Source organism: Vigna unguiculata, chromosome 11 (assembly GCF_037176805.1).
Source record: "Vigna unguiculata cultivar grain cowpea cultivar isolate G323 ecotype 2 chromosome 11, ASM3717680v1, whole genome shotgun sequence".
Classification (NCBI taxonomy): domain Eukaryota; kingdom Viridiplantae; phylum Streptophyta; class Magnoliopsida; order Fabales; family Fabaceae; genus Vigna; species Vigna unguiculata.
The window spans coordinates 11,568,355-11,579,895 of NC_140802.1; the positions used below are offsets into that span (position 1 = coordinate 11,568,355).

The 11,541-nt window shown below is 38.8% G+C and overlaps 2 protein-coding genes across 4 annotated transcripts; one reads left to right on the forward strand and one right to left on the reverse strand.

Moving 5' to 3' along the window:
- Positions 1 to 262: 262 nt before the first annotated feature.
- Positions 263 to 6,555, forward strand: LOC114169808 (ATP-dependent zinc metalloprotease FTSH 10, mitochondrial-like). Of its 3 annotated transcripts, none has more exons than XM_028055122.2 (9): positions 263 to 427; positions 576 to 651; positions 746 to 968; positions 1,072 to 1,143; positions 1,748 to 1,887; positions 2,606 to 3,079; positions 3,240 to 4,007; positions 5,493 to 5,720; positions 5,953 to 6,555. In XM_028055122.2, the coding sequence occupies exons 2-9, from the start codon at positions 607 to 609 to the stop codon at positions 6,436 to 6,438; spliced, it is 2,436 nt and encodes an 811-aa protein (XP_027910923.2). In that variant the 5' UTR covers positions 263 to 427; positions 576 to 606; the 3' UTR covers positions 6,439 to 6,555. The 3 variants fall into 3 exon arrangements, with proteins under 3 accessions (XP_027910923.2, XP_027910925.2, XP_027910924.2); XM_028055124.2 differs by having other exon boundaries at positions 1,769 to 1,887; XM_028055123.2 differs by lacking the exon at positions 263 to 427 and having other exon boundaries at positions 439 to 651.
- Positions 6,556 to 7,860: 1,305 nt separating this feature from the next.
- Positions 7,861 to 9,749, reverse strand: LOC146881001 (uncharacterized). The gene is made up of 3 exons (XM_085669202.1): positions 8,945 to 9,749; positions 8,510 to 8,779; positions 7,861 to 8,285 (listed from the first exon to the last, which is right to left on the reverse strand). The coding sequence occupies exons 1-3, from the start codon at positions 9,747 to 9,749 to the stop codon at positions 7,861 to 7,863; spliced, it is 1,500 nt and encodes a 499-aa protein (XP_085525328.1).
- Positions 9,750 to 11,541: the final 1,792 nt, after the last annotated feature.

Here is an 11,541-nt window from a genome sequence, read left to right on the forward strand (position 1 = left end):
TACCTGCGAATATGAAAAAAATAAGCAAGTATCTGCATAGCGGATACCCGACGAATATAAATACAGGTACGGAGTTGATATTTATCCAGTGGTTAGGCTACGGAAAGCTACCACCCGTACCCTACCACTTATTCCTAGTGTGCATAGAACAAAATTTGAGTTTGTAACATAAAAAACAAACATTTTTGAAATTATTGGACACAAAAATAAAATAATAAATATATAAATATATAAATATTTGAACGAAAAATCTGTGGGCAGGTTTTATACCATGGTTGGAAGAAAAGTTGTTGAGAAAACATTAAGCTTTCTTGTGTGATGAACTTAATACTTTCAAATCAAAGCTTAACGGTGTTATAATAAGAAGAAGAAGACGAATATTCTGATCCAAAAGCAGCTGCTTAAACTGTCTTGATCCGTTTGCAATGTAAGTGAATGTTCTCCATTTCTTCTGTTAACAAAAAGGGCACCACATCAATTTTTACCTAGTCTCATTTGCGACCTAGATTACTCTGTTTCAATGTTCTTAGTTTAACATATTTTCGGTTCACATTTCTTTTTTTGACATTGTATAGTTTGGCCAAGAAATAATTTTTCTCCGAGAGCATGAATTTTTCAAAGATTGCGCGCTCTGTGTCGCGCTCATCTAGAGTATGTTTTCACTTTCCCTTCAATTCAATTGTTTTTTTTTTTCTGACAGTCATAAAGGGGCTAATTGATATGGTGCTTTTAATTGGAGTGACAGAATTTATTACACGGTAATGGGAGATTGGGAACACTTGCAGGAATACCACGGACGAATGCGTGTTCTGATGGAGCAGGATCGGTATTAGGGTTTGTTAGGAGTTATGTTTCTTCTGCCAGTGCTTCCCGTCGTAGTGTCTTTTCCAGTTTGGTTGATTTTAAATCTGTTGCTGCAAATCCTAGGGTTCGCCGATTGTTTTCCAGTGAAGCCCCAAAGAAAAAGAGTGAGTTTTACTGGGCATGCCGTGTGTTTAGCATGTGATTGAAGCTGCTTCAATTAGTTTTAAGAATTGAACTCAGTTCTTTGTTTGTTTGTTTGTTTGGCAGATTATGAAAAGTTTTCTCCCAAAGAAAAGAAGGAAGGTCCGAAGGAAAATGACAAAAAATACGACTCTAAAGGTAAATATGGAATCTCTCGTGTGCACCCTGTTATCTTCTGATATAGGAAGATAACCTTGGTAACTTGTGTAATGAGTAAAGTGGAGTGTGTATTTCTTGTAATTTATATGTTGAACTAGTTTTGTGCATGAGAGTTTATTAAGTAGTGCTTTTGTGCTTTGGGTTGTAAATACTCGAGGGATGTTTTGTTAGCGTTTCCTTGCTATAAGTTTATGCGTGGTTTTCTGCCATTTTGGATCTTGACGACTTGATTGTTTGTCTATTGCCTGTGTAGATTTTTTAGTGTTGGTCTTTCATGCATGAACTTTCTTTATGATGGAAAGATGGAGAATGAAGTAGGATTCAATTCTATTGTCCTTAGCCAAGGTTCTATTTTCTGTCAACTTCAAACTTTAATTACTACTTTAGTGTGTATGGGGGGCATATTGGGTTTGTAAACTTGAGTTCGAGTCCCAACATATGCACTCTATCTCTCAGTGGCTGCATTGATTTACTTAGGGATCTGTCTGTTTTTGTCCAAGAATTAATCGTATTAATGTATTCCAATTTATCAAAAGAGTAACACAAACAACTTTTAATACCTGGATTCTCTATTTAACTTCAGACAACTCAAATGCAAACACAGATGATCATGGAAATTTTCGGGAAGCTTTCATGAAGGAAGTTCATACTATAATCTCCTCAGTATTGGTTATGGGGCTATTCATTTCATACTGGTCTAGTAATCCTCGTGAACAGCAGGAGGTAATCTCAACTTCTTTGTATTTGCACAACCAGTCCTTGTTTTAATTTGCTTGAGAGGGTGAAGTTGGGTAAAGAACTCAATTCATGAATATTATCTGCACTCTATATGATGAAAATGAATGCAATGGTTTCTAATGCATGAGAAGTGAACTTTGTACCATTTGACTTCACAATTATCTTGATTTTATTGATAAAGGGGGAAATTGAAAATGTAAGAGAGATTATGGGGTAGAATATTTGAGTTCTGTCTTGTGTATTATAATACTGTAGTTGCTGAGACCATCACCTAGCACTTTCTTAGGCATCACTCTACAATTTCTTCTCTTCTTTCTTGCCCCTATTGCTTAAGTACTCTTATGTTAATTGATTAAATTCAATTCATGTTAGCCAGTAATTATAATCTTTATTCTGCCAAAAGTACCTTTCATGACTGCAAATGTGTGTGTATATCTGTGAGATTAGCTTTATGCTGCTGCAATAGACTACTCAAGCTGTAGCTCTCTAAAAATGGAGCTCTATTAGGATAGACTTTCATATATTGCAAGTCATTATTTGGATTTGTTATGTAACAATGGTCGATATTTTTCTAGATCTCGCATGCTCAAAGGGTGTCTCTGGATTATTGTGTGAATTCAAAACCATGTCCCTTTTGGCAATGATTTCTTTAGTTTTATTGTTATCATCCTTCTGACATTGACCAAAATTTGATTCTTTGCAGATTAGCTTTCAGGAATTTAAAAATAAGCTCTTGGAACCGGGATTAGTAGACCATATTGCTGTCTCAAACAAATCAGTTGCCAAAGTATACATAAGGAACTCTCCTCGCAACCAAACAGATAGTGAAGTAGTTCAAGGGACCCTGCCTGCAAAGGAATATGGAGGCCAGTATAAATATTATTTTAATATTGGAAGTGTTGAGTCTTTTGAAGAGAAGCTACAGGAAGCGCAAGAAGCTCTTGGCATTGACCCTCATGATTTTGTGCCTGTAACTTATTCTGCTGAGATGGTTTGGTACCAGGAACTGATGAGATTTGCTCCAACACTGTTATTGTTGGGATCTCTCCTGTACATGGGAAGGAGAATGCAAGGTGGACTTGGTGTTGGTGGAGGTGGTAGCGGTAAGGGTGCTCGTGGAATATTCAACATAGGAAAAGCCCATGTTACAAAAGTAGACAAAAATACTAAAAATAAGGTTGGGAGATTTCTGTTTCTTCTCTCAATGACACGACTGATGTTTCTTGTATTTATTTTAATTATTTCCTCTAGGGGAGAAGTGCTGGTAGTAACTTAGCAATAAGTTCATTTAAAACCAATATTTATCTTTTTTTTTTTTTTTGTTTCACTTTGTTTAGATATATTTTAAAGATGTTGCTGGCTGTGATGAGGCAAAACTTGAAATTATGGAGTTCGTCCACTTCCTCAAGAACCCAAAGAAATATGAAGAACTTGGTGCAAAAATTCCTAAAGGTGCTCTTTTGGTTGGTCCTCCGGGTACAGGAAAAACACTTTTAGCAAAAGCAACTGCAGGGGAGTCTGGGGTGCCATTTCTTTCTATATCTGGGTCTGATTTCATGGAAATGTTTGTTGGTGTTGGACCATCAAGGGTGAGAAATTTGTTTCTGGAAGCAAGGCAATGTGCTCCTAGTATAATATTTATTGACGAAATTGATGCAATTGGTCGAGCAAGGGGGCGTGGCGGTTTTTCTGGTGCAAATGATGAGCGTGAAAGTACATTGAATCAATTGTTAGTGGAGATGGATGGTTTTGGAACCACTTCTGGAGTTGTTGTTTTGGCAGGAACAAATAGGTCTGATATCTTAGATAAGGCCCTTCTTAGGCCTGGGCGATTTGACCGCCAAATAGCAATTGACAAACCTGATATTAAAGGTCGTGACCACATATTTCAGATATACTTGAAGAAGATCAAACTTGACCAGGAACCTTCATATTATTCTCAGAGGCTTGCAGCCCTTACTCCTGGATTTGCTGGAGCAGACATTGCTAATGTCTGTAATGAAGCGGCTCTGATTGCTGCAAGAAGTGAGGTGACACAAGTCACAATGGACCATTTTGAGGCAGCAATCGATAGGATCATTGGTGGTTTGGAAAAGAAGAACAAGGTATGTCTTTATAAGTTTTTATATTCTCTTTAGGTAGGCTTGTGAGTGGAAGGGTGGAGCTGGATGTTTTAGTTCATAGAATTAAAAGTCTTGCATATTGTAGGAAGTCAAATGGAGGAGATATAAGAGAGCTTAATGTTTAAGTTTAATTTAATGCATTAATAATCCCTATGTTATCAATAGTGGTCCGGGTGACTGTTATTGCGGCAGAGCAGGGTGGAGTGCAGTGGTGAGGCACAACAAATTTGTTGCATTGCATTATGGAGTCGTGGGTCCTTAGGTTTCATGGTGTGGTATTATCATTTCTCATCTGTTGGACGTTGGTCCTATATTGGAGTCCAACATCATATTTTCATGTGGGCTGCTTTTTAACTTATAATTTATGGACAGTTATTTACTGTAAAATAATAAACTGCATAATAATAATAGTTTAATAATATATATATATATATATAAAAGAATATTTTAATCATTGCTTATTTTATACATAAGCGTAAAGCATAAAATATGATATAATACAAATAAGTAATAGAAGTATAATAAATTAGCTAATTGTAGTAATAAAAACTAAATTAAACATATTATATAATATAATAAGCTAAACAATAAAAGTTCAAATAATATAGTAATAATAGTAAATATGTATACAATATATATATATATATATATATATATATATATATATAATACAAACTGCCTACATATAAATAATCTAAAATAATATATACATATATTAAAAAATTCATTAAATTTAGAATGTTCGTCATCCCACTATCTTACGTTTAGGGTTGGCCGTTTCGCAGTTTGGGAATGACAACTATGAAGGACAAAATATTGTTAAATTTCAACTATAGTGGGAATATTTGCTTTTTTCCTGAAGTTACTCATGTATAAATGTATTTGGAAGACATGGAACGAGGAGAAAAGTGTGGGATGTTCAGTCTTGTAAAATATTATTCCTTTTTGTATGAAATTATTTAATTATTAATTATTAATTACATATATAATCCTATGTATTTTATTTGTTTACTAATAATTGTGCTAATGAATGAAATGATATATTTTTAGAACTACAGAAAGGTGAATTAAAAGCGGTTCTCTTGATTCATTGTGAAGATACTCTGATTTCCTCCCCACTATAGGGCGTGGAAAGGCTTTTCTTATCTCCTGAACTAAGATATATTGCATAAAACTTATCTAGTCAAAGTTGGATTTAATTAATTTGAACACCGATGTATGCTGAATCTAGTGCCCTTTTATTTTTATGTTTGAAAGGACCGACTGATATACTCAGGGTCCTTTTTTCGCTGTTTCTAATCTGCAGAAATATATTATCTTAGGATTTTGTTGAGTTAAAACTTCGTGATGCTGAAGCTGGTATGCTACTTTGAAAATGAAATTTTAAACTGAAGGGTATTTGAAACTCTCTTTGCCTTTTACGTTATTTTTTAGTGTTTCTCTCTAATACCTATGTTTCCTAACCAGGTAATAAGCAAGGTGGAAAGGCGTACTGTTGCGTACCATGAATCAGGCCATGCTGTTGCAGGTTGGTTCTTGGAACACGCTGAGCCCTTGTTAAAAGTAACTATCGTTCCACGTGGCTCAGCCGCACTTGGATTTGCACAATATGTTCCAAGCGAAAACCTTCTCGTAACAAAGGAGCAGCTTTTTGATATGACTTGCATGACACTTGGTGGTCGAGCTGCTGAGCAGGTAGTTTTGTCATTTTTCTTAACTTTCTCTTTTGTATATGTTTTGCTCTATGGCTATTTCTTTCTATCTTGAAAGAATTTTATGTGGTTCAGTGCATTTATGTCTTTTAGGAGTAAATCTTATTACTGTTTTTCTATTTTTTGTTGTTGAATGGTTTTCTCTTATCTGATGCTAAGCGCTTTCCAAATATCAAAAGGCATGAAAATGATGTTTCGTTCCCCTGTCACCGCAGGTTCTTGTAGGGAGAATATCAACAGGAGCACAAAATGACTTGGAAAAAGTTACCAAGATGACATATGCCCAAGTAGCAGTTTATGGTTTCAGCGACAAAGTGGGTCTCCTTTCGTTCCCTTCAAGAGATGACTCATTTGGGATGTCCAAACCATACAGCAGTAAAACTGCTGCAATCATCGATAGCGAAGTGCGCGAATGGGTTAACAAAGCATACGAACGAACGGTAAATCTAATCGAGGAACACAAGGAACAAGTTACTCAAATTGCTGAGTTGTTGCTTGAAAAAGAAGTACTTCACCAGGAGGACTTGCGGAGAATTTTGGGTGAGCGACCATTCAAGGCTATTGAACCCACCAATTATGATAGATTTAAGGAAGGCTTTAAAGAAGAGGAGGAAAAGGTAGCAACAGAAAGTACCATTGTAGATGTGCCTGAGGAAGGTGGCGGATCTTCTCCGTTAGAGCCCCAGGTTGTTCCCAGATAGTTGCTAAATTTTTGCCTCTTATTGTACATGACTTTGTTGTTTTTTCAATGTTTATAAGTGATAAAAAAAACTCACATGTTAACTGCTAAATAAATATCTATATTTAAATTTTTTCTACATGGATGGTTATTAAACTGTTATGGCTGTCTTAAACTGTATCAACACAAACAAACAATTATACCAGAAAAAAACCAGAATCTGATGTAAGAACCTCCTCCTTGTATTATTCCTCAAGCGAAAAAGGAAAAATAACAGTAGAGAAAAGAGAAGGAAATGACAAAGCAGTGGTAAAGGTCCACACTCCAGAGAAGAAGAAAATAACCACACCCATACAATTCCTCAATCCCCCCTTAAATACCCACTCACTTCCTCAATCGTGCATGTATCTTCACAAATTGCTTACTGCACCCAGGGTGTGTCATCATTGATAGATGCTGGTATAATGGAAGGAGGATCCCTACCATACAACACCTTAAAAGGAGTCATACCCATGGAAGTGTGAAAAGACGAGTTATAACATAATTCTGCCCAAGGCAAAAATTGAACCCACTGATGAGGTTGTTCAGAGTTGAAACAACGTAGATACATCTCAAGGCATTTATTAACAACCTCCGATTGGCCATCCGTTTGAGGATAATATGTCGAACTCATTTTCAATGAAGTTTCATGAAGCTTAAAGAGGTGTTGCCAAAAGGAACTAATGAACACCTTGTCCCAGTCAGAAACGATGGAACGGGGAAAGCCATGCAACTTAACCACATTAGCTACAAATACTTCAGCAACTTTTATAGCAGTAAACGAAGTTTTCAAGGGAGCAAAATGAGCATACTTGGACAAACGGTCAACAACCACAAAGATCACAGAATATCCGCGAGAAGCTGGTAACCCAGTTATAAAATCCATAGCAATGTCTTCCCACCCCTTATTTGGAACGGGTAAGGGACTTAACAACCCAGCTGGCGAAGTCTGGACATGTTTGGCACGTTGACACACCTGACAAGCACGAACCCAAGCTCGAACATCACGGCGCATGCCTTGCCAAGCAAAGGAAGCTGCAATGCGAGTATATGTCCGCAGAAACCCCACATGACCCCCAATTCTGGAAGAGTGAAATTCTTGAAGGATCAAAGAAATAACATGGGGCGTATCATTAGGTATCCATACCCTATGATGTATAAATAATAAGCCATCACGGAAAGAATGATGAGGGTAATCTTGTGGATCTGCCTTGAACAAATCGACTCATTGTTGGAAGGCCAGAGAGGTCAATAAAGCGGCACGAATATCATCCATTAAAGACGACTGGGCAGTAGAGATAGCCATGTGAAAAGAATGAGATAAGGCGTCGGCTGCTGCATTTGTCGGGCCTGGTTTGTACTCAATGGCATAAGAAAAACCCAAGAGTTTTGGAAGCCACGCTTCTTATTCTGGAGTTTGGATAGTTTGATCTTGTAAATGCTTCAAGCTACGTTGATCTGTGCGAATCACAAAGTGGTGACCAATTAAATAATGGCGAAATTTTGCCACCGCTTCAGTGATGGCATAAAGCTCTCGAACATAAGTAGATTGTTGTTGGAGACGACTAGATAATTTCTTGGAGAAATATGCAATGGGGTGACCATCTTGAGCTAAAACAACACCAATCCCCACGGCAGATGCATCTGTTTCCAGAATAAAAGGTTTAGAAAAGTCAGAGAGAGTTAACATTGGTGCTGACACTAAGGCTGTTTTCAGATGCTCAAAAGCAGCTTGCGCAGTGGGGGACCACTGGAACCCATTCTTCTGAAGAAGATCAGTCAATGGCCCAGCAATCGCAGCATAATGCCTAATAAAACGACGGTAGTATCCTGTGAGTCCAAGGAAAGCACGTAATTACGTAACTGAAGTGGGAGTGAGCCATTCACGCACCGCTTGCAACTTTGTAGGTTCCATTTCTACTCCTCGTCCAGAAACCACATGTCCTAAATAGTCCACTTGCAATTGACCAAAAGAACATTTTGATAAGTTTACATAAAACTTATCATTGTGTAAGACTTGAAGAACCAAGGATAAATGCTCCAAGTGTCGGGACCAATCTGAGCTATACACCAGAATATCGTCGAAGAATACCAAACAAACTTGCGAAGGAAAGGCCGAAATAGATCATTCATGACTGCTTGGAAAGTGGCTGGAGCATTCGAGAGACCAAACGGCATAACAACCCACTCATAATGGCCATTATGAGTATGAAAGGCAGTCTTAACACGATCCTCTGGACGAACAAGGATCTGATGATAGCCTGCTCGAAGATCCAATTTGGAGAAGTAAAGAGAACCGCACAATTCATCTAATAGCTCATCCACTGTGGGTATCAGAAAGGAATCTCTGATAGTAACAACATTCAAGGCACGATAATCAGTGCAGAACCGCTAAGATCCATCATGCTTTTTGACCAATAGGATTGGAGCGGAAAAAGGAGAGTTGCTGGGCTGAATAAGGCCCTGCTATAACATTTCGGCAACCATACGTTCAATTTTAGATTTCTGAAAAAACAGATAGCGGTAGGGTTTAACTGAAATTACTGATACACCCTCTCGTAGAGGAATAGCATGAGCGTGGCGGCGGGACGATGGAAGACCTGTGGGAACCTGAAATACTGAGGTGTACTGATAAAGGACTTGTAGCAGGTCTGAGGGAGTGTTAGGGGGAAAACAGGGCATTATAGTATTTTCCAGCTCAAGGGAAGAACATGAGAGCATGTAGGCTTCAAATATCTGATCAATTGAGCAAAGCCTCTGGAAGTGATTGTATTGCGCGATTTGAGGGATAGATGAATTTTCCCCTTGTAAGGTAACAAAATCAGAACCAATGGTAAATTTAATCTGTGCCGTGCTATAATCAGCAATATGCGGACCCAACGTCGCCAACCACGATGCACCCATCACGACCTCAAAGCCACTCACCTCTAACACATAAGCCGTAAACGTAATAGCATGACCATTAATAGAAACAGAGAGGCAAGGTATGTAGCCTTCGGTTTGTAGACAATATCCATCTCCTACCATAACTCGAAGACGAGGGGAAGGTTGAACGGGAAGACGAAGAAGGTGAGCGAGTCTAGGTTGGATGAAGTTGTCTGAATTGCTCCCATCTAAGAGAACGCGAACCGGTTTTCCTTCGATAAACCCACGAAAATATATAGTAGCATGACTGGAGGATCCCCGAAAAGCATGGAGGGACAGATGAGAAGGGTCATCCTGAACGGGAACCTCCGCAAGGGTTGAGTCGACTAAGGGTGTTTTGGATGGATCTTCTTCCAAGTCAAATAACATAAACTGTTTGTTTGGGCATTTGTGATTCCAAGTATATTTGGCGTCACAGGTAAAGCAAAGACCCTTCCACGTCACAATTGTTGCTCAGCGGGAGAAATGCGACGAACGGGGGGTGAAGCTTTAGTCAACGAGGTGGGAAGAATTGGTGGTAAAGCATTAGGCGAGGAAGAATTGCTTTTCTGAAGAGAACTGGTGCCAGAATTAGGGTTCGCCTTGAAAGTGGAATAAGAAGTGGGCCGGTTGTGTGGAACCGAGAGGCCCAAAGTTGCCTTTTCATCAAATAATCGCGCCAATGACACTGCCTTCAACACAGTACATGGAGATTGGGCCAGAACATCTCGGCGGATAGGATCCTTGAGCCCACTAATAAAACAATCTAATAATGCAGTCTCCGTTAAACCCTGACTACGATTAGCGAGAAGCAGGAACTCATTGTAATATTCCACAACAGAAGATGTTTGGGACAGCTTAAATAGGCGTGCACGAGGGCTATCAAAAAGTGATGGCCCAAATTGTAATTCAATCGCAGTGACTAAAGCTGACCAAGTGGGGAGTTGATTAGCACGTTGGAGAAGCTGAAACCATGGAATAACGACACCTTCAACGTTGACGGAGGCAATTGTGAGACGATCAACATCCGGAGTGTGGTAATAAGCAAAATATTGTTCTGCCCAAAATATCCAATCTAACGGATTTGAGCCGTCGAATCGGGGAAAATCTAATTTCACGTGACGCATATGTAAAGGAGGAACAACAACGGAGGGAGAGGCAACCCAGGATGATGAGTACAACGCTCCAACTGGTGGCCCAGACGTTAATTTCTCTAATGAGTGAGCAATGGAATCTAAGGAAAGTTGCAAGGCAGATAAGTGGGATTCAACCTTGGTCAAGCGAGAGCCCATGGCAACATTGCTATGGTTATGTGCTTCAATAGCATCGAAGGCCTTCCGCATCTCTGATTGCAAGTCCTTGAGATGAGTGTTCTCCGCCATTGGAGCTCAATGAAAGCACCAATTGTTATGGCTGCCTTAAACTGTATCAACACAAACAAACAATTATACCAGAAAAAAACCAGAATCTGATGTAAGAACCTCCTCCTTGTATTATTCCTCAAGCGGAAAAGGAAAAATAATAGTAGAGAAAAGAGAAGGAAAAGACAAAGCAGTGGTAAAGGTCTACACTCCAGAGAAGAAGAAAATAACCACACCCATACAATTCCTCAATCCCCCCTTAAATACCCACTCACTCCCTCAATCGTGCATGTATCTTCACGAATCGCTTACTGCACCTAACAAACTTTGGTGCCACCTGTCCCTCTTCATCATGGATTGCTACCTGTCCCTTGGTTCCACTACTAACCTCTCTAATGGGTATTACATAAACTCTTCGAGTTCACTCTTACTCAGATGTAGAATCGACTTTGGTAGACTTCGTAGGTTTTGTGGTAAACTTAGCCAAACTACAAGTTCTAGACCGAGTTGGCAAGTTCAACTTGCTCCAATTTTTAAAAGATACTTTGGCTTGCAACCAAAGAAGGGAGAATACCCATAATTAGGGTTTTTCACTTTGCATCTTTTTGTTGTCCATTCTTTTCGTATTTTTTGTTCTGGTCGTCATCGTTCATGATGTTGATCACGACGCTTGGTTCTGGGTTCAATAGTTTCAGGTCACTTTTGTTGTCGAGGTCGACGCTCTATTTCCAAATGTGGCTGTACAATATCTACTTTTTGCATGTTTGGTTTCCATTGTTACAATTCTTCTATTCTCACACGTTATCGGAACTAGCAAGTTC